Here is a 23,070-nt window from a genome sequence, read left to right on the forward strand (position 1 = left end):
ATAAAGAAATTTGCAGTTGCTAAATGAAATAAGATTTAGATTTCTGTAAAATTTCCTTTTTTTCAACATCAGGCAGTCCTGTTTCACGTTCTCAAAGAGAAGAAGCTGGAAACGCTGTCCGCACTCATCCTCTACCGAAATTTGATCCCAACAATGTTAACTTTTATCTGTGGACAAGGTAAGTTTTGAATCTAATTTGTTTTGGGTGATACGAAATAAGTATTGGGTATCAACGTGATACTTGGCAAAAGTATCGATATGATTACTAAAAGTATCGATCTAAGCATTGCTAAATATAATCTAAGTGTCTGAAACATTGGGACAGAAGCTACGCCAGGTACCTGAAACACCTGCCAAACGAGCCTTTGTCTCACTATATAGTACTTTTTTTGAAATTGTGACGAATTATTAAGAAAACAAAGAGATTTGTTTATTATAAGAGTAGTTCAACAACGTTTGTATTTATGAGTTTGGTAATTTATACAATTAAAGAAAAAATATTTTTTGTTGAATGGTTTGGGAGAAAATGGCCAAAAACGAGCGAGGGGCTGACAACTACTCGAATTGAAATAAAAACCGCCAGAAGTGACAAGGTTTAAGTTTAAGCAGAAGACAATGCGGATTGAAAACGAAATGTGTGCTAGGGCCGAAAGACAGAGCCTCGTCCGGATAAAGGATATATGACGTAGTGATAGTAGGCAGACGAGGACTGGGTGCCAAAAATGCCAAGCCTAGCTTATGGGGTGAATGGCAACGGGCCACAAAATCCCACGAGGTAGGCTTTTTGCTTGCCAAGAAGTCTCTCAAGTATTCTGCTTTCCCAAGTCTACTTTGGTTTATCTTGATTAGCCAATTTTATATTACAACGCTACGAGAAATTTGCTTAATGGCTGTCTGAACCTCTCAGGCTTGGGTGGTTCGACTTACGCTCGCCTTTTCTAGCACTTTTCCTTTTGATCACGAGATGTATATGTTGTAGCTGAAAATAGCCTAATATTACGGAAAAAAGTCCTGTGAATTATATTGACCATTGAAATTCAAATTTTATAATTTGAGGTTGGTATCCTCTATCAACCGAATTAACTTTGTTATTTATTTTTGTATTGAGAAATTAATTTAATTAGCAAGAAATTAATCTATTATATAGTGATCGCTTTAAATATCTTATTCCTCATTTGGCTTGACAAATGAAATGCCCTGCAAAGCCGCACTTATGTGGGGTATCAAAATAAGTTTTCGACTCTGTCAGTGAAGTGAAACAAATGCGGAAAAGAAATTGATTCGATTGAATTTGTTTGCCTCTCAGGAACTGCGGAGTCACACCTTTTCACTGAGATTAGATAAGGGGGAGGGGTTCTATGATTGGTCTAAAGGGTCCTTCCAAGACAAATTGTGATCTAAAATAAAGTTTTTGATAATTTTGCAACCGAACGAGTGAAAAGAGTATAGGAAAGAGTGGTCACTCGCGAATTATTTTAAAACTGATAAAATGAGGCCTATTTTCATCGTTTTATTATTGATTTCTTAGTAAAATATATGAGGGTTAAATTTTATAACAAAATGTAAAATGTCTGAATTATAGGTAAATTATTATGAGACTATTTTAACAGTGAAAATCTCAAAATTGGGGCAAAGCCCCCTGTCTTCTCTCCATGCCTGCCAGACTGGTGCCTGAAATAGAACTGTGTTGTGGCAAATTTTGCAACGGGAGCATATGAGAACACATATACTTTTGAGGTGCGCATTTGCGATGCATTTGAGAATACACATGAAAACGCAAAGGTATTTGAGTTGTAAAATTTGCCTGAAATCAAACTGTATTTTGGCTAAATGTGTGAAATGGCAAAATGACGTAAAAAAGAAAGGAAAAAAAAGCCAGATCTAGAAGCTCTCTGCTCAGAGAACTTAGCACTATCTACTGCTACTACTAATAACAACTCACCGCAGGAACAAGCTGCCTGAGGCCAACACACCTACGCACGCTCCTCCTCCATCCCAATCTATTCAAAGCCTCCCTTATTACACCCTCCCAGGAAACTCCCATTTCCTTTAAATCTTTCTTTATGACGTCCTCCCACCCCAGACGAGGACGACCTGTTTTCCGTTTAGCCCTAGACGGTTGGCCAAAAAGGACAATCTTCGGCAATCTGTCATCCCTCATCCATACAACGTGCATCTTTCATCTATACATCTGATACTCATAAAAGACAATATATAAAAAAAGAAAAATTGAAAATCGCTAGATAAGGTAATAATAAAAGAACTGAGGTACATGTTGCCGAAATAAAGTTCTGTTCGGAAAAGGACTTTTTTTTTTTATAAAACTTTAGGTTGAATCCTGTGTTTGAATTTTTACAAGGTGTTATGTTATTAAGATAACCCCTATCTGTCAAAAAAAAATTATCTTGAACGCTTTCAGGAATAATATAATTGAAATATTTGGCCACACCTTAGAAATTAGACTTGAAGTGCGTATGTCGCCTTATCTCGAATAAAAAATATAGGCATAAACTTTTTTTTTCAAATTTGAAAATAGGGTAAATTTAAAGAATATAAGACGCAAAGGTATTATTTTGGTTTTTCTTGTATGTCTATAGAGTTCACCGTTTAAATTTGATTCTCATTTATTATTTTTTTCATTTAAATTGGTTTTTTATTATTTTTTTTTCGTAATATAGGGATAATCCAAGCTCTTATGAAAGTATTCGTCCCGGCCAAACTGGATCGAACTTCAACAACGGCAGACAGACTAAAGTTATAGCTCATGGTTGGAATCAAAACGGTCTTAGTGGATTTGTCAAAGATATGAAAGACGGTATGTATTTCCAATCTAAAACCTATAACATGTCACGGTTACATACACAATGCTTTGTTTCACATGGAGAGGCGGTACAACTTGAAACAAAATACACGGCTTGGTGAATTGTAGGTTAAGAAACCAAAGTTAAATAATGAAAGTATCATGATTTCGGGATAAGGGCATGGGCCCTGAAGGCTGAAACCCCTGGCTGTCTGTGCGTGCCTTCCACGGCGATACTATCAAATAGAGAAAAAATCTTACCGGTATGTTGTTCAATTATTGGCGCTAATACGGAGGTAGAAATCCTTATGAACAGGTAATTGTTTAAGACCAGAAAAAAATGCAAAGGGTAGGTATTAAATTGCAAGCTTTAAACTAGATCTTCATAACGCGCCCCTTTTCTTCGAGATTAAAAATTAAAAACGCATTTTTGTAGTAAGTACTTTGCAAAAAAGAAAAAAAACTTTGTATAGTTGAACGATATCTCCCAAGACTGGCTGCCCCTCCTCGAAATATACTTAAGAAATAAATTTTTGGAAATAAGTGAATTTCTTAGAAAGAAAAATGAAATACCAAGTGTAGCTGAGTATATCCTGAATTTTAGAGGGAATTCACTAAATTGTTCTATTTTTTCGAAATGTAAAGTTATAAAACACACTTCGTCTTAAAGAATGGCTAAAGAAAAATTCCTCCATACTGGAACCCTTTCCTCCAGAGGTGCTTAATCCTTCTCCATCTTCATAACGAATATAATATGCCATACGATTTATCCCTTGAGAGGAGAGACATGAAACCAGAAGAATTCATTTTTAGACGCAATGGCAATTTGAATTAAAACTCGAAATTTATCGAAAGATCCAATGTTTGTTATAATTTTTGCTTCTATAATAAATCCGTAATCATTTTCTGCTGCTTCTTCTGAAGGTCAGTGTCAACGTTAACGAAAATTGGAATCCATGGAAAGATCTAATGCAAATATTATTATTTCTTTTGAGTTCTAAATTCTTTTACAGATTGTCAGTAATTATGTTAGATAACGCTGCATTTCCTGGATTCAAAAATTTCAAGCTGCACAATTTTACGGAGTATTTAATTCAATAAAAAAACAATTTGAAAATGGTATACTACAAGGGTCATATTTTGTGTCTAGTTTTCAACATACAATAACAAAATTAAGTTCAAGGAAATACAACTCTTGAAAGCTTGCCCACTTGGAAACTGTGATAAAAACGTGAATTTCTCTTTTTTAAACCAACGATACTGAACGCTGGAGGGAGCGCTGAATACGAGAGTATTTATAAAATGAAAGATTCAAGCTCTGCTGGTATTCCGTGGGACCAGTTACAGGTAATCAAAAATTTGTAATTTCTTAAAAATTTTGAAAGAAAATTATTGTTGTCCATAAAAACAAATGAGGGTGCTATAATAGAGTAAATAGGGGAAAAATACAAACTACAATATGTGTTTGTAGTGCTAGCTATCGCTGGCACCAATGTTCGTTGTGTTTTGCCACCAGTGTTATACCGGTAGGCGACAACGCCACTGGCATGGTAATATACGGGTGTCACAACTTATTGGAGGGGAAAGCCCCGGCCCCAAAATATAATGCTATGCCCGTGTCTACCACACTGGTTCTGCAAATATCGGGTTTGGTGCTACCCTAAATACAGTATACCCTGTCCCAGAGTATGATAACGCGGTCGAGTGGTCAAATGGCCACTTTCTAAAGCCAAATGTACCCACCTTGGGTTACGGCTAGAAAATCTCTTAACTCTCTCCTCGGAGGTAACAAACCTCCCTGTCAATATAATAATGAAGGTACCTTGTAGCTCTATTCCATACCCTGCCTGGGTTACGGAAACTAGTACACAGTTGTAAAAAATACCTTACTTGTATTCTTCCAAAAGGGTCACATATAACACAGAAAATATCCTTCCCCAAACGGGGTCAAAACGCAGACTCGCACAAAATAATATTTTACACACCACTGTTCATATGGGTGGACCTCCGCTTGGCCCAGCCAATCAGCTACATCCTCATTCAAACCCAATTCAAGTTCTTAGATTTATTTTTCAATGACTTCCAAACCCGGAAGTACAAAAATAACTTGGTTCAAAGCTTACCTATTGCAAAACCACTATCGCTTAGTAACGGGAAATTTAACCTGTCTTTTGAAATTATACTATAAGCAAAAGTAATTAAGAAAAAGAAAACAGGTCATTTATCTGAAAGGAAAAGAAACAGGGGTTGGAACCCCAACAATATGCGTAAAATCAGCAGGTAATCAAGTGATTCTTAATTCTTCTCGAGTAGCACTGACAAATTGTATTTCAGGCTCTCCCAAAAAAGGGAGAACTATGTCACCATAATGTCGAAATTTGTGGGCAGAGCTCTAAGACATAGTTTCTAACAAATGAGAAGGCCCTGGTGGTACGGTTTACAAGTCTCCAAGTCATGTTAATAGTAGTTACATATTATGTGCCAGCTAATGATGCAGACGACATCACAAAAGAAAGTTTCTGCACTATCCTACAAGCTGTTACAATAAATATTTCCATGCTACAAATATTCTCAAATATGTTACAATAATATTTCAAAAATATTTTCAAGCATGATCCTTTTTGTTCTGTTGTTTGCTTTGATGCTAAAGCGTGGAGAGACAAGGCCTGTTGTCCTGATGTTCTTGTGATTCACAGTGACAATGCTAAATTAACGAGAATGAGACGCTGTTAGTAGATTTTACACTAAAAAATTGCCTATATAATCGGATGACCTTGTTTCTAGCATGAAACTATCCGTAAATATGCATTGAATTTACCTGATGAGTGAATCCACAACCAGATAGATCACATTTTCATTAACAAAAGGCGAAAGTCATGCCTACAATATGTGGGAATTTATAGATTAAGATTTATTCATCATCAAATACACATACGATATTACATTTTGCTATATCCTCAAAGGCTCATTGGCCTGCAAATAAGGGGGAAGACAAACGAGTCACTTACTCAGAGAAAACCAAAAAATAATCACTTACTCACATAAAGAAGAGCAAAAAGGAGATGAAAGAAAAAACAGAAAATATAAATAAAATAAAACTATAGAATATAAAACTAAATGGATTGAACAGACTAAATTAATTGAGTAAATTAAATAGACTCCAATTAAACAATAAAATATATAAGAAAAATAAATAAATAGATAAAAATAGCTTTTACGAAGCCAGGGAATTTCCAACAATTTTTTTTGAACGAAGTGAATGAGTGGCACCTTCGAGCTGATTCAGGCAACTTATTTTCCATACAATATGACTCACCATTAAAGGATTAAAATCTGACCTTACACAAGGAGTAAAAGGAATTTGAGTATGCTTTTTTATATTGCGAATATTGTAATTATTTTCATTTGAGGTAAAAGATGGCAGAACACTAAGGGGCTGGGCTTGGGGAGGTCACAATAAAGCTGAGAAAAAGTAAAACATGCACACTAAAGAATGTACAGTGATTCGAGATGGAGTAAAGGGATAAATCCTGAAGGATTAGTTTCCTAAATAAGGTTTCTAGCTTTATTGTAAACCTTAGAAACTGGTTTCAACAGAAAAGGAAAGGTTGACATTCATACTACTGGACAGTAAGAAACGTAAGATTGGGTCAAGCAGTGAAAAAGAATTTTCAAAATTGATCCAGGAAAAGTATGTTTAAGCTTCCTGAAAATACCTTGGCTCCTGCATATCGTCATTTTAATCAAATCAATATGATGCTGGAAAGACAGATTTTCATCAACAAGAATGTCCAAAAAACGAACACATCAATCTTCAGATCTACGAATTACCCCATTTGGCTGGTGAATTTCAGATAAACCCGAGAAACGCACAAAAAAAAACAAAAAAAAAACTGGACTTGGAAAAATTTAGTGTAAGATAATTAGCATCAAGCCATAAAATTCGTCTCTCAAATATATTTTCCAGAGTTGATCGAAGATCTGATTCGCAATTTCCTAAAGTGCCAATTGTGCTGGCCTCAGCAAAACAAACTAGGACATCAGAAGAAGGCGAACTATAGTTGCCACTATGGGGAAGGGAAGGATTAGGAAGACAAAGTCTACAACAAATAATAAGTTTCTGCTTTTTTACTGTATAAAAAAGACAATATACGCAATTAAAAATAGCAGAGGCCCTAAAAAGGATCCCTGGGGGACGCCAAAATTCACTTTTGAGGGTGTACGGAAAAGTGGATTAACTGAAATTAACCTATCATTCAAATAATACTGAAACCGAGAAAATACATTTCCCCTTATACCAAAATGAAACAACTGCGATAGAAGAATTTGACGGGCTTAGTAATCAACTGCCTTACGAATATCCAGGAATATAGCAGCCGGAATTAATCCCGAATCTAACGCAGAATGTACAAAATTCAAAAGGGTCCTAAAGGCATACAGAGGAGCAGAAGTCGCTTCAGACTTTGCCCTGATGATCACAAGGCTGTTTCTCAAATTGAAAGGCAAAAACAAATCTCAAACTAAAGAGAAACATGCCCTAGATATAGGTGGTGATGAAACCGCGGAAACAACTGCTCTACTGCTCTAAGAGGACCTCATAACTAGACATCAACAGAAACAATTGGTAAAAAAACTGGCTTTTCGGTTAGATTTGGACTTTTATCTGAAATCGCTGGAAACTAATACTGTGTCTTCAAATTTGCACAGATAATAGCAAAATCCTTCATATGAAGGGAATATTTTTGGTGGTTGTGGTGTTTTCTCTTATGTCTTTTGAGTGTTTTTGATGTCTTTTCTTATGCCTTTTTGGTGTTTTAGTGTTTTCTCTTATGTCTTCAGTACGGAAAAATTTCTTAAAGGTTCCTTCTATAGTAGAACTTATTATTCAATAATTCAAAAAACCCTTATTAGGAAATTTTTCTGGAGTCAATATTGGCTCATTTTGACATTTTGTATTACTTATTATACGTGTGTTGAAATCATTGGAGATCAAAGCAAATTGAAATTAAAAAAAAGTGATATAAATTTCAGGCATTATACCTTATCATTTGAAACTGATAACCGTTTGAAATGATATGTATTTTTGGTGCTTTTATATCATTTAAAATTATAAAATAAGGTCAGGTGTAAAATAGGGCTGCCCGTGGGAGTCAATTTTCACCCTAAGCTTAACAGCTACATTACTTTTTTCCTTTTTTCTTTTTTGTCCTTTGCACTTCTTCTCAATACCACATGTCTTATTGTTTATGGTTTCGCACACAAACCACTTTAAATTTATGGTTATATATGGTCTCTGTTCTTAGATAAAGAGAATATTTAACTGTTATTCTATTAAATTTCACAACAACCTTTCTCTTCTAAGGTTTTTCTAAGAAATAATTTCAACTCTTCTCAGCCAAGCAGATTATAGTGTCACTAGGCAAAGAGCCTTTCGGATGATAGGCATACAAGAATATATAGTAACATATTCTGTTTTGTGAGGACCAGAGAAAAATAGTTGGCCCTCTTTCCCCAAATGTTATCCCCTCATCCCAGAAAAAGTAAAACATCCCCAGAAGTTCTAACTCGACCCCCTTAAGACAAAACAGGGTATACTTAGCAAACTACGTATAAAATTTGTTGCATTTTAGTGAAACCTATTGATTGCTAGGGTGTAATTTTGTCAAAATCCTGAGGGGGAGGATAAAGTTCGAGTAAATTTTTCTAAGTCAAGTGAAAACGACCAAGTGAAAAATAAGCAATATAGTACCATAAAGGCAAAGGTATGCTAAAGAAAACTTATCTATTTCTGTAGATGCTTGACTTATATAGGCCTATCTTGGTTTTGGCGAGATTTTCGAAAACGCTAAATTTAAGATAAGGAAGGGGGGGGACAAACTTGGGTCTCGAGGGGCATTTGCATACCTGCCTCATAGTAAATTGTGCCTGTGTTGAGTGCTGGTAATCTTTATAATGGGATTTACCAGGTTTAAGCTATTGCTGTGACCGCGATTGTATCCATGATTGTTGTTTGGACGGAGGCTGCCGAAAGAGTTTTTTTTTTTTTGGGGGGGGGGGATGGTTTAGGGGTATTTTTGCCGTCATTTCCAAGGCCAAATTGCGATTCAAGAAATAGTTTTTTTTTAAATAGTCTCTTAATCCTGGACCAGTTCTAAATCATTTAAAGGGGGGGGGGTGGTCAAATCCGGTAACAGCCTCGCTTGGATACTCACTTGGCTATAACCATCATAGTATTGTAGCTTGCGTTTAGTTGAGAAAAAAAAAATCTCTTTTGAGCTCAAACTCTCTTGTAAGCATCCAGATTGCTCTCTGGGGAAATTATAACCCGTATATAGTGCCTGTTGCATCATATTATCATATTAGCTATTGGATGGCGGGCAGTTACCCACATAATCAATTGTTTTCAGTAAAATAAGGTTGGTGGGTCAATGCCGCGTCTGTTGTTTTACTTTTCTAGTAGCATAAGTCCTGGAGTTCGCGTTTTTTACACATAAACTATAGATAATGTGTGTCTATTTATAGCTTTTGAATTGTATTTACAAAAAAAATCGAAAGAAACAAATTCTAGAGTGCCTCTCTTAAAGGTTTATGTCTGACACAAAAAACAACTTTGACTGCATATATATAGTTAACTTAAAAACTGCATATATATATAGTTAACTAAAAAACAATAAAAAAAAAATAACACCCTATATCAATGGAGAAAAGTAGAAATAAAGAATTGAGAGATCGACACAAAGTTTCAAAAAAGTATTATTTAAGAAGGAGCTTCTTCACATAACCCTTAAGTATCGCGTGAGCGGTACTTCTGATCGTCCTAAGACAAGTTGTTTTACTTTTTATATCTTATCGCAAGATAACGAAAATGTCTAAGCGTTATTGAGTCAAATTTGATAACTCTTTTCTTTATTTGATTTTTCCAAAAAATATTCCACCTTTTCTCAGCCAAGGAGATTATAATGTCATCAGCATTGACTGGGGCGTTGACGCCGCATCAATTGACTACTTTACTTCTGCATATGCTGTTGTTAACGTTGGATCTTATGCTGCGTCTCTTATCGACTCACTTGTTGCAAGTGGTGCGAACATTAAGGACTTTCATATTATTGGTTTCAGTTTGGGTGCACATGTTGCTGGTGCCACCGGTGCTGCTGTTAGTGGCTCCGTGTCGAGGATTTCAGGTGCTCACATCTATTTTAGACCTATTTTTTGTCGATTAATGTCATTTGTTCCTTAGTTTTTTTTTTTTTTTTTTTTTTTTTTTTTACGTAGCGAGTCCCTGATTGATACAGAGAATTGAACTAGAAGAAACATTTACAGTCTTTTAGACTGGAAGTTAGTCTTGCATGTTGTACAGTAGCTGTAACTGCAATATAACTAGCTGTGCAGTAGTTTTTTCGCCCTTGAATTTTAAATCTTTTTTTATGTTTTTATCACCTCTTGGGCAAATTTTTTTAATAAAGCTCTTTTTTGTCTTGGAGAGAAGGAATATCTGCTTGACAATTATGAATCGAAACATTTCGATAGATTAAGAACAACTAAAAAAATAATGACAATAAAAGGCAATGCCATTAAATCAAGAAGAATTAGAGGGAGGGGACAAAACGTATTTTTTAATAATGTGGGGGGGGGGGCATTTTCGTCCTTGTTTATTTTTTTTAATGAAAATACTCTCATAAAAGGTAAATTTCAATTTTTTGGGAGGGATCTAGGGGACCACAGGCCCCTCCTCCCATTGATCTCACCGGTAAAATAGAAGTCTAAAAAAGGAAATAAAAATAGTTCTTTCACTTATTTATAGTAATTCCCTTATGCAGTAAATACTCACTTGAATGAGGGTGTACACTTATATGATTGTCCATCACCAAGGAAAAACAGTCAAAAACCAATGTTATATCCACAGAGTACATGAGGCTGGACCGAGTCATGATTAGTTCACATCATCAATCCAGATCATGATTTTAATCAGAGTTACCCCCATCCTTAGGCCTCTACATGCTTTGGGTGTTTTCATACGAAAAAAGAGGTTGGAAGTCCTTATTTACTTTGTTCTTCCATTGTTGATACCCTAAAATCTCAAAAATCTCAAATTTGGCCATGTAAAGGTTCTAATTTATCCTCTTACCAACAAAAAAGAATTTCTTTATGGTCAAAAAATGATGGTCTTTGGCATGAATTTGAGGTTTGTTGACTATTTTTAGGGGAAACGCTGCAAGATAGCAGAACCTCATAGGGAAAAAATGAATTAGCTAAATGATTCTAATAATAATAAAAAAATGTATGTTAAACGAGTAAATGTAATCAGAATATGTCTATCCTCCTCAGTTTTCGGGTATTTATTTTAATTTTTTTCTGCTTTATTAGAATTTTGCAATTTTAGCCTGTTCAAAAAAATAATTAATTATTTAAGAAAGTTCCTGATGGAGATAATTATGTTGAGCTTGGAAATTTAAGGAGATTTCACTAGCGTTTAAAATTTTTTGTTGAGAATTTCAAAGACTTTACAATTACAAAAAAAAACGGGCAAAAACTAGCTTGTGAAAACTGGTAGTACGAATAAAAACTTAAATTTTTGGAATTGACTGGCACAGTTGAATTCCAAAAGCTTCTGAAGCAGTTAGAATATCATTTCACATTTTTAATTTGTTACTTCATGAGAAATTGTCCAGAATTATACAGTGCTTACTAGTGTTCAAAATTTTGCTTGTTGAAAATCGAAAAGGTGAAAAAAAGCAAAAAAAGCTTGCGAAAACTAGGGCAACGCAACAACTGATTTTCAATTTTTGAAATTTAAAAATCAAAGTTTTCAAGTTTAACCTGCAAAAGTGCATTAAAAACTTTCTAAAGCATTTAGAATTTTTGGACAACTTTACTTTGGTGTGTGATAAGAAACTGTCTAAACCTCCCGAATTTTTGGAATTTCGAGCAAATTGTTTCTTAAATCGTTTCGATTGATTTGGAAACTATTGAAAATGGAATGTTTAGTTAGTCACTGTCGGCAAACAGTTCATGTACCCAGGGTTGGATACAGAATTAAGATAGCCTATAGGGAGGGGGAGGGGCTAAGATAAAATTTGGCTGCCCTATTGATATTTTTGCCCCTATAACCCTGTTATTAACATAATTAATTAATTTTAGTATCTCCAAAAAAACATTATTTAATTTTAATTTGTTATTGTTGTTTAGTGTAATAAAAATTAAGACAGGGATGTGTTTTTTCAGAAAATATATTGCCATAGCTAATGCCATCACAGGTTAATGCTGCTGCTGGGTTTAAACTCCTGAATAAAATAGAATAAAATTTTATTTTTAAAATTTCTTACACAGTATTTTTGTCAGAAATATTTTTGCCAATATATATATATATATATATATATATATATATATATATATATATATATATATATATATATATATATATATATATATATATATATATATATATATATATATATATATATATATATATATATATATATATATATATATATATATATATATATATATATATATATATATATATATATATATATACATATCAGACACTCTACATATATGAATCTCATCAAAAGAACGTGACTTTCACGTCAAACATAATTCGTTGTAAAAAAAATGTATGAAAAATGTCAACACTTAATTGAAAAGTTAAAAACAAAAACAAAATAAAGAACATTGAAATTAATGAAAATACATACAAAAATATGATGAGTCAAAAATTTAGTTAAAAAGTCAAAAAGAAAAAAAAATTAAAATAAAATTAAAGACTAATTTTTCTGGCTATTGTATAAATCAACAAAAACCGGAACAAAACTATTCCGATATCTTTCGTGTTTAGCGGGGATGCGAGTCAGTTTGGGGACTTTTTGAGATTTTATACGGGACCGTCTGTTACGGGCAGGAAGTTAGGGTTCGGAGATGATGGAACGTTATCGAGGAACGGACAGGGTCTTGGTACCGAAACAAAGTCATAAGAGGTTCCTTCTTTCGGCCAACGTGGTGATCTTGAATTTACCTAGAAGATAATGATATGGAACCTTCCCTTCACCATTTATGATTCTAAGTGCTTGTTTTTGCACATTTTCAATCTTATAAATATGCTCTGAAGAAAGATCAAAATGCCACACTGGACAAGCAAACTCCAGCATTGGCCGAATAAAAGAAGAATAAAGTTGGAGAAGATTGTATTTGTAACAAATTGTATTGTAAACAAATTATAAAATTTTTTTTTAAGCTCACATTAATCACTTTGTTAATTTTACATAAATTATAAATACCGTCTTTGTAGTTTTTATGACGAAAATTTCACATTAGAAAATAATTAAATCATAGGCTAAGTTAAGAAAAATAATTAAATCAAGAACAGTTCGGACAAATCAAACGTTATATTATAATTTTGTACTAGTTTTGAGTTTTCTTCTAGCTAAATTTTGATGGAAACTATAAAAGTCTTCATATTGTAATAATAGCAACATAATAAAAGCTTCACAGATAGCTTTCATTGTTTTCCTTGTTGGGTATAAATTTATCTTTTTTTTAAGTGCCAACGATAATAATCGAGGCCCCATCCATGATCTTAATCAGGAGGGGCCAGGGTGTCTATTCAGCAAAAATGTAGCAAAAAACCTCATATTTTACATTGTTTTTACTATTTTCAGTTATAATTGCCTACGGATTGTTCTGGGTACCCGGCTGACGGACCGTCTTTCAAACAGTAGACTGTACGAAAAGTGTGGTTCAATCCCGCTTTTAAATTTCCTTTGTCCACTTTGAGAAATCAGTATTTATTATGGGGACTGACCAATTCCATGGAGGGGATTGGGGGAAAGTAGGTGCAATAGACTTTGCGGGTACAGGGAACTTCTTATGAATATTGGCATACTCATCTGCAATGCCTCTATACATGGCTGGATTTCTTAACCAATTATGTAGGGTGTGTGAGCTATTTGATTAAATATTGTAAGATGTTTTATCAAGAGAATGCTACGTCTCTCCCTTATTGTTGTTAATCCACTCTCCATAAGCAGAAAATCGGTGCTTGTGGGTATCCTAAGACCAAATATGAGACGTATTATATCGTTTTGTATTGTTTCAAATTTTTGCATCTGGGTCTTTACGCATGCACCATAGACGATGAGCCCATAGTCAATATGGGGTCTTATATGTGATTTATAAAACTAGAGTAAGGTTTTCTCCTTACAACCCCAGGGTGTAGAAAGAAGTCTTTTTAGTATAATTGTTTTTCTATAGCATTTTTTTATGGTGTTTGAAATGTGGAGGTGGAAATTAAGTTTTTGGTAATTAATATGATTATCTTATCGAATAGTTGTTCCATTTATAGTAAGTCTTGCATTAACATGATTTCACTTTCGGTGAAATTGGATTATTTTTGACTTGGTAGGTGCAATGGGTAAATCTGAATGTTGACAAAATTTTTCAAATTGGAAAAGTGACTTTTGCAGCTTTGACTGTGCAATCTCAAAGGTGTTGCCAGATGACCATAGTACCAGATCATCAGCATATTGTAGATTCCTGTAGGGGAGATTCATGTCCCAGAGATACAGCGCAAAAAGGAGGCAGCTGAGGACTATTCCCTGAGGAAGGCCTTTGGTTATTGTATTTTGGGGTGAAGAGGCTGGACCTACACAAACAATGAAACTTCGCAATTCTATGAAAGATTTATATAAAAGATACTAGCTTGGGGGTAGTCCAAGGTTTTCAAGTTTAATTAAAAGGATTTGGTGGTTCACATTGTCATATGCCCCTTCAAAATCTAGGGAAGCTGCAACTAGGATGTTATTTTTTTAGAATGATTCATTTATTGCATTTGTTAACAAAATGAAAGCATCTGTTTAGGAATGTTGTTTCCTTAATCCAGTTTGAGTGTGAGGGATCATATTAATTTTTTCAACAAACCAGAGGAGTTGGTAATAGACCATTTCGTCCATTATTTTCTCCATCATAGGAGTAATCATTATAGGCCTACAAGAATCAGGGTTATTTTTCTTTAGGATTGGTAAGAGGGACGAATATTTCCAGATATTGGGGAACATAGATGAAGCCCAAGCATGATTATAACAATTTAGAAGTTCCTGTTTGTATGAAGGAGTGAGAGTCTTTATCCATGTAGGGTGTATAATGTCATAGCTGCCGCTAGTCTTGTTCCTAATATGATGTTTTGCATTGTTCATTTCCTGGATTGAAAATGGGCTGGTTAAATACACGGATCTTGGGCGAGGTTGGTAAGTTGGGTTCATAGGAATTGGGGGCATTTTGCTACAATTTTTTGATGTTAGCTTGTTAACAAAAATAGTGGCAAATAGCTTAGCCTTTTCATTATCATTGTCATAATGGGTATTATTATGTATAAGCTCATACAGGAGTGGGTTGGGGGAAGTTTTTTGCCCACAGATGTGGCTTATGACTGTATGTATAATTGGCTCATGTATCCAGTTTGTCGGTTAAGGGATTAATTCCTGGTTGTGTCTTTGGTTTGTTTCTTGTTCAGAGGGGGTGCCAGGCCGACCTAATCTCACTAATCAAGAGGGATTGTTGGTCTGGTCACTCTGTCTGATATAGATTCGAGTTAGTGAGATTACGAGCTTGTGTTTCGCATGGAGTACGCTGTACTTTCGCAGTTATTGGTTTGAAATTTTCATTTTGTTACAACATAGGTGTTATTTGGTGAGATTGGACAGCGTTTGCATCAATAGACGGAAAAGGGTATGGTCTATCTTTCTCGGTTGCTATTTGGAGTGTTAGTGCTCTTTTCTTATATGCAGGGCATTTTGATTTATTGGTGGATTCATGTGGGCCTTTACAATTGATACATGTAGGCTGAGTGTTGTTGCAAGTTGTCAACTCTTTAGGATGGGAGCCTTTACAATTACTACAAGCTAGGAGAATTTCATTGCATTTATTTGTTGTATGTTCCAGTTACAGACAATTCTGATACTAGACAGGCTTTGGCTTGTATTCCTTGTGCAGTTTGATTTGTCCAAATAGGACTAACTTTTCCGAGATATTCATTTGTTCCTTCAGTTTAAATAGGACAGACCTATTTGTTTTTATTCCATTAGAGTTGGGTTTACCCAGTTGATTGACATCTTCTACAGGGATTGTGTTACCAGCCCTATCTGAGAGCCCTTCTTTTAACTCCTGAACTGGTATTTCTAGGGGAACACTATATACTACTATTTTTGCTTGGGATTGTTTTGGGTTCCATATAGATGAGTTAATTGGGGTATTAATAAGAGATTTCAGCTAAAGTATTATATCAGCTGATTTCTGATCTTGGACAGCTATTAGCAAAGATCCATCACGGTGAATGCTAAGAGAAAACATTGATTTTAACATTTTGAAAATTGCAACCCTTATTGTAGTAATCTTTGTTATTTCAAAGGGGGTATTTGGAGAAATGTTGAGGTAAATTCCTAAGTTTTGGGAAGGATAATCTTGGAAAGCAGGAGGGGAAATACTTTTGATTGGGGATGTTTTTTTGCTTTTTTTGGAGCTCCTAGAAAGGACCTCTTGAAAGCCATTATCATCTATAGTGACATTTGCACCAACACTGATCATTGTCCTATTCTCAGAATTTGAGCTTTCATGTGACCTTTGTGATAGGGAGCTTGACTAGCCAGGATGGGGCAAAAATGGATCAATTTAATTAGTATTTGGGGTTGGATCCGGAGGGACCTTTTTTTTAGGGGGAGTTCTTTGCATTGCCTTTTTGAATAAGCTTTAAGCTAAAAAGGAAAGGATAATAGCATGATACCAGACCGTCTGCACTCTACAGTGGGGAAAACTTCCACAAAAGAAACACCACAGTATGGCCCTGAGGAGGATTTTGAGCACGAGGGGTTCAGTACAGCTACTGATTAATCGAGACAGTAATTCACAAGAAACTTATTTTTAAAATTTCTTAAAGGTGTTGCTGTTGCCATTGTTCCTGGCACTTTCTTCTCATCCAATCATTTTTCGTTTTCTTCACACCTTTAACATGTAAATGCTCAAACTTTTGGCTGGGGGTGTAATACAACAAATATATGCAACGAATATTGCACAAGCTCGAATTGTGCAAGATTTTGTTTCCTTTCCTCCTTTAGTAAATGAATCTTCGTACATGGTTGTCACATGAACATTGTTCCTGTCAAAACACTTTTATAGCAATTTGTTGTTTTGATTTCAGATATTTTTGATGATTTTGTTATTTTAGATAAAATAACTTAAATTTGAGTGGGTTTTTAAGCATTTAAGTTTATTTGAACGCATTTAGGCAGATTGCAGATTAGGCTAAAAACTTAAAAACAAGATCGACGCTTTTTAACCAAAAATGACATTTCTATCGTCTTTGGTTTTTTTTTCGGAAATGTTTGACAAGGTCAATTACACAGGTCAAGTTAATTTTTAACTTTCAGAGAAAATTTAATATTTAAAATAACAGAAAATATAATTGAAAATTGACAAACTAAACAAAAACATAAAAAACTTAATAAAATAAATTAACAAAATAGAATAAAGTTAATGTAAAATTGGTTCTAAAAACTAGTTATAAAATTAAAATTAATGCTTTAGCAGTAAAATGTTTAAATTTTAACTTTAAATTTTACTATTTTTAAATTTTAACTTTAAGATTTCTTGTTTTATTAGGTCTTGATCCTGCGTACCCTGCATTCAGTATGGATAATACAGATCGTCGCCTTGATACCAGCGACGCTGATTTTGTCGACGTGATGCATACAAATACTGGAACCCTTGCGGAAGGAGGTCTGTCTTTTCCTGATCCACTTGGTCATGTTGATTTCTTTCCTAATGGTGGCCATGAACAACCTGGCTGTTTTGACAATATCAGTGATATCATTGACATGATCTGTAAGTATTTTTTACGGAGTCATTGTAAAAGAGTAGATAATCAAAGAATTTTGGTAGTCTCTCAATTATGACTGCTTGTACAACCTTGTTCAATCTGGAGGCCCCGGCTATTCTGATTGTATAAGTGATATACTCTCCAAGTCCTCATCATATTTAAGTTTCTTAATATAAAACCATTATAAAAGAGCAGATACCTGAAATATATTTGTTGTTGAATTAGACCAGCCTGTATAACCTTGAAGAACCTAATCTAAGTAGCCCTGCTATTTTGACAGTGTCACCGACATAATTGGCATGATTCTTAAATTATATACCACAATTGCAAAAGGGAAGATACTCGATTAGTCTTTCTTATATTTGAACAAGCACTACTTGGACAACCTGGTTGTTCCGACAGTTTCACCGATATCATTTACACAGTTTGTCATTTTTTTCATAAGGCCATTGTAGAAAAGTGGGTCATGAATAATTGTCTTTGCCTCTGGATTAGGACTACTCTTACAATCTTGGACGTCCAAGACCTGTTTCCTTTGACGGTCGAAGACTTGTTTCTTTTGACGGTCGAAGACCTGTTTCTTTTGACAGTCGAAGACCTGTTTCTTTTGACGGCCGAAGACCTGTTTCTTTTGACGGCCCAAAGAGTATGAGTAACTTATAAGCGTGGAAACTGGCGCTAGATTTGACGAAAAAACATCAACGCCCTCTAGCGTCTGGTTAAGCTTAGCATTTTTTAAGCTACGTAATCTTTTTTCTATTAAAAATTGAGAGCAGATACTTATTACTACCCCAATTTTACCAATTGCACTAATTACATTAATTATTCTTAATACTACACTGGAAAAAAATGCCAGGTGCTGCCAAACCATAGATGACGTTGGTAGTTTTTTTGTCGACATTAGTGCCAATTCCCACCCTTGCAAGTTACCCATACTCTTTGGCATAACCCGTTTATGAAATATTATCGCTGTTACGCCTAAAGGTTGTATTTGACCCTTTAAATGACAAAGGTAATTAAACTACGAGTAGGGCCACGCTTGCCCTTCCATAATACAAATAACAAAAGGTAAAACAATGAACAACAATTCTAAAAAAATTCTAAGAAAGTGAAAATTTTTCTTAATGGATATTTATGGCTCTATTCCTAAGAGCGGTCGTCAGCAAAGCACATAAATATAAAATAAAAATTAAAATAAAATACCTGACTATTAGAACTAAAATTAAAACAGACTTAGAATTATCACTTCGAGGAAGTTCAACCAGGATTGAAGAAAAATTACGAAACAAGGCCGTTCATTCAGATAAAAACAAATCAAAAGCATGTTTTTAAGTGATTCTTGCTTATAAAGCAAGAACTTTTCTCAGAAATATGGTTGGGAATTTAAAATGAAATATATTTTATGAGCTTTCAATGATTTTTAGCTTAAAGTATTTGGCTGAAAGGAATACATACAAACAATAAATATACTTAAAACATTAAAAAAAAAGGCAAAACGCGCTAATAAATAAAAGATCTAGCAACTAATTAATATTTACTACGCGTTCAAAATTGTTTTTAAGATTTTACAAATATCATGAAATTTTTTTTACCTCAGCCCAATGGTTTGTTCAGGGCGATTTTAAAAAGAATGTCTAAACATCCGGATAAATAAATATGCTAGCACAAAGTTAGTATTGGCTATATATTCAAGATTTTTTGTTTCATTTGACAAATGCCAAGTGCTTCCATTTCTTTTGAGCTCAGCACAATTGTTAATTTTGTCAAAATGTCCCACTTTTGTCAAAGACTTATGCCAAAACTTCTGGGTGATAAAGATACTACCATAGAGTTAATATTGGCTATGTATTCAAGATTTTTCTTTTAAATTTGACAAATGCAAAAAATTTTTATTTCTTTTAAGCTCAGCACAATAGTTGATTTGTCAAAACGTCCCACTTTTGTCAATAAAAATGTTAAAACTTCCGGATTGATAGAAGTAATAGCAAAAGGTGAGTATTTGCTATATATTGAAGTCTTTATTTTAGATTTGACTAGTACCAAATGCTTCCCTTTCTTTTGAGTTCAGCTTAATGATTGATTCTGTTTGTCTAAAAAAATACCAAAATGTCCGAATAACAAAATAAAGCTACCACAGAGTTAATACTGGCTATGTATTCAAGATTTTTCTTTTAAATTTGAAAAGTGTCAAACGTTGTCATTTCTTTTGAACTCAACACAAAAGTTAATTTTGTCTAAATGTCTCACTTCTGTCAATGGAATTGTCAAAACGTTCGAATTGATAAGAGTACTAGTACAAAGTTAGTATTTGCTGTATATTAAAGATATTTTTTTTTAGATTTGACAGATACGAAAAGCTTCTGTTTCTTTTGAGTACAGCGCACTTGTTAATTTTGTGAAAAAGCCACTGTTGTCGAAAGAAAACCCAAACGTCCGGATAAATAAAAATGCTATCACAAAGCTAGTATTTGCTATGTATTCAAGACTGTTTTTTTTAAATTTTACAGATGCCAACTGGCTCCATTTCTTTTGAGCTCAACACAATATTTTGTCGCAAGATACCTATCTAGCAACAACCCATTGTGGCACCAAACCACCTGAGGCCAACACAGCTACGCATAGTCCTCCTTCACCCCAATCTATTCAATGCCTCACTTTTTACACCCTCCCAAGAAGTCACCATTACCTTAAATATTTCCTTACAACATCCTCCCACATAATTTGGGGATGACCTGCTTTTCGTTTGGCACAATACAGTTGTCCGACAGGGTTGTAATTTGCCCTGGGGCAGGGCCCGCTTCTCTCAGACCTCGGTTCTTCCCCCCTTTCAGACACCAGGTTGCCCCTCTTCTAATCTGAATTTTTTTTCTTCAAAAATCTTGTCAAAACTAAGATAAGCCTGCATAATCCAGGCACCCACAGAAACGGGGCAGTTTTCTTAAGTATATCTTTACCTTTGTAGTACTATATGGCTCGTTTTTTCAGTGTTCACTTCCATTTTCCATTGATTTGGGAAAATTGGCTCCAACTTTGCCCCTCCTTCTCCAGGATATTGAAAAAATTATGGCACTGTTGGCCGACAAGGACGATTTTTGGGAATTGTCTTTTGTCACGACCGCAGGAAAGGATAAGAGAAAGGACATAATACAAAAACCAGGCTAGTATGAGGGTTTAAACGAACGCTTGAGGCTGAATTACGGTGAATTCTCGAACGTTTCTTGAAATGAGGTTAAAGGATAAGCCTCAACTAGAGATTTAATGAAGAAGGTTTACTCGATGGTTTCTTTGCCTCAAGTAGTTTAACTATGCAATGTGTTTATGGTAAAATCTCTTTGGGGCAGAGGAAATCTTTGTAACCCTTGTGCCTGACATTGAGATCATCTCATTACTCTTATAGCTGGATGCTCTCATGGTCGAGCCCCAAAGTATTATGTAGAATCTATCAGATCTAATGATTTCCAAGCGAAGAAATGTAGCTCTTACGATGAATATTTGGCCGGAAGCTGCAGTTCAAATGCTGGGTCCGCTATGGGATATGGAGTGTCCACAGGGTAAGATTCCTGAAATTTTGTTGTGTACCTTTATACTTGTCGATCTTGAAAAACATAAAATAAGTCATATATTGATATATTTAATTAACTTTAAAAAAAAAATCAGATACAAAAATGATTCACCGAAAATCAAACGGTTGACATGGGGTGAATCAGGTAAAAAAAACACATACATATAACATCTTTTAAACTCGCTATAATGAAAGAAAGAAAAAAAGAGAGAAAAGAAAGAAAAAATAAAATATAATAATACTAAAGGGACAACAAATACATAGCATATTCATGCTCTGGGGTCACACTCACAAACCAACAAACAATTGCAACTTAATTTAAATTAAATAAAATCTCCTCCAAAACAAACAAAACTAGAATTCATGCTTACCTAATAATTTTTCTTTCAAATATCCTTTAAAATCACTAAAATTTTTATCTTCTTCATATCATTATCCAAATTATTCCATAAATTTATACCCTTTATAATGATACCCTTTAATATAATATAAAGCACCAAATACAGTAAAAATAAAATCTGATTGATTGAATTAGTGAAGCGAAAACTTAAACAATTATATATATTTAAAAAAAATGAGAAAACATTTAGAATTCAATCTTGAATGATGAAGAACTCTATTTGTGGGTATGCAGTTGTTGGTAATATTGGGGGGTTGAAAAAAACACGGAGAAAAATTAGCAAAAATAACTAAGAAAAAAAGCTATTATCAAACACCATAAGAAGGTTTAGATTTTCTTTGAGGGTGAAGTTTTCATTTTAAATTTACAGTTTTTTATTGTTTCAATTCTCAAGGACAAAAAACGCTGTCAGATTTAAGTAATTAGTTTTGCTTTTTTTCAACGTTGCAACGCTGACAAAAACGGGGTACTACCGAAAAAAGAAAAAATTGATCAATAGAAAATCACCTCTCGATAACTGATAAGGTTTTTGCGAAATGAAGTCTAAGCTACATAATATTAGTCCTTACCTGACCTTTCAAATGCAGAATCGGCCCTCTCACATTAGCATACAGATAACCTTAGAAACTAGGAAGGCCATCAGAGTAAATCAAATATATATTGACAAAAACGCTTGGTAGTTTAACAAGAGAATTATAATTGCAATTAAAAAAAAAAGATTGTATTTAATAAATCACTATGTCTCTGAAGTTGTTAGAATCGTTTCACATTGTTACGATTATAGTTGTTAGAATACGGGGTTTTCACAAATCTTTGCTGTTTCGTCCCCCCTTGGGGGAAGAGTTGAAAATAGCAAGACATTTTTTGTATGGGTGGTTGAGGAAGGCTTCCAACTTTGTATTGAATTTTGTATTGAAATAAGTCTTGAATTCTGATTAAATTTGCTAACTGTAGAGAATTTTAAACTATTTAAAAAAAAAAAAAAAAAAAAAAAAAAAAAAACAGTTAGCAATTGTGGATCAAATTTCTAACTATATATAGGGTACATATAGGGTATATATAGGATACGTATATTGATAATAGGGCACATAAATGATTAAAAACTAGATAGATACAAGGCAGAAGTATGGTTTAAAATATCTATTGTCATTATGAATCAAAGCTGGCAGAATAATGTTGTAAAATATTGTACTTAATATGTATTCGTTGACTCAGTGTTGCATTTAATTATTGCTTCGGTTAACAAAGTGCTTTATACGTGTAGAAATAAACGAGAGGGGTCTTGAAGGATTGTAATAAAGCCATCCGGAGTATAGTCATGTTTAAAAGAAATAGAGAGAGGGGAAATGTTGAAACTTTTTTTATTTTATTCTTGTTTTTTTGTTTCATTGCCTTCCATTTAAATATGCTTGGAACTTTTTTTTCCTATTACTGGCCGAGAAATC

The 23,070-nt window shown here is 34.1% G+C and overlaps 1 protein-coding gene across 1 annotated transcript in view; it reads left to right on the plus strand.

Annotated features, from left to right (window-relative positions):
• The window catches only part of LOC148945121 (pancreatic triacylglycerol lipase-like), a 32,551-nt gene that overhangs the window by 2,532 nt on the left and 6,949 nt on the right, over positions 1-23,070 (plus strand). The window contains exons 2-6 of the mRNA XM_089099348.1: positions 73-178; positions 2,679-2,815; positions 9,736-9,981; positions 17,447-17,668; positions 21,061-21,214. Of these exons, the coding sequence (XP_088955474.1) occupies positions 73-178; positions 2,679-2,815; positions 9,736-9,981; positions 17,447-17,668; positions 21,061-21,214 (865 nt within the window). The remainder of the gene's footprint in view (positions 1-72; positions 179-2,678; positions 2,816-9,735; positions 9,982-17,446; positions 17,669-21,060; positions 21,215-23,070) is intronic.

The sequence above is a fragment of the Artemia sp. Qi Xiang Cuo genome, chromosome 13 (genome assembly GCF_049724085.1).
Source record: "Artemia sp. Qi Xiang Cuo chromosome 13, ASM4972408v1, whole genome shotgun sequence".
NCBI classification, from domain to species: domain Eukaryota; kingdom Metazoa; phylum Arthropoda; class Branchiopoda; order Anostraca; family Artemiidae; genus Artemia; species Artemia sp. Qi Xiang Cuo.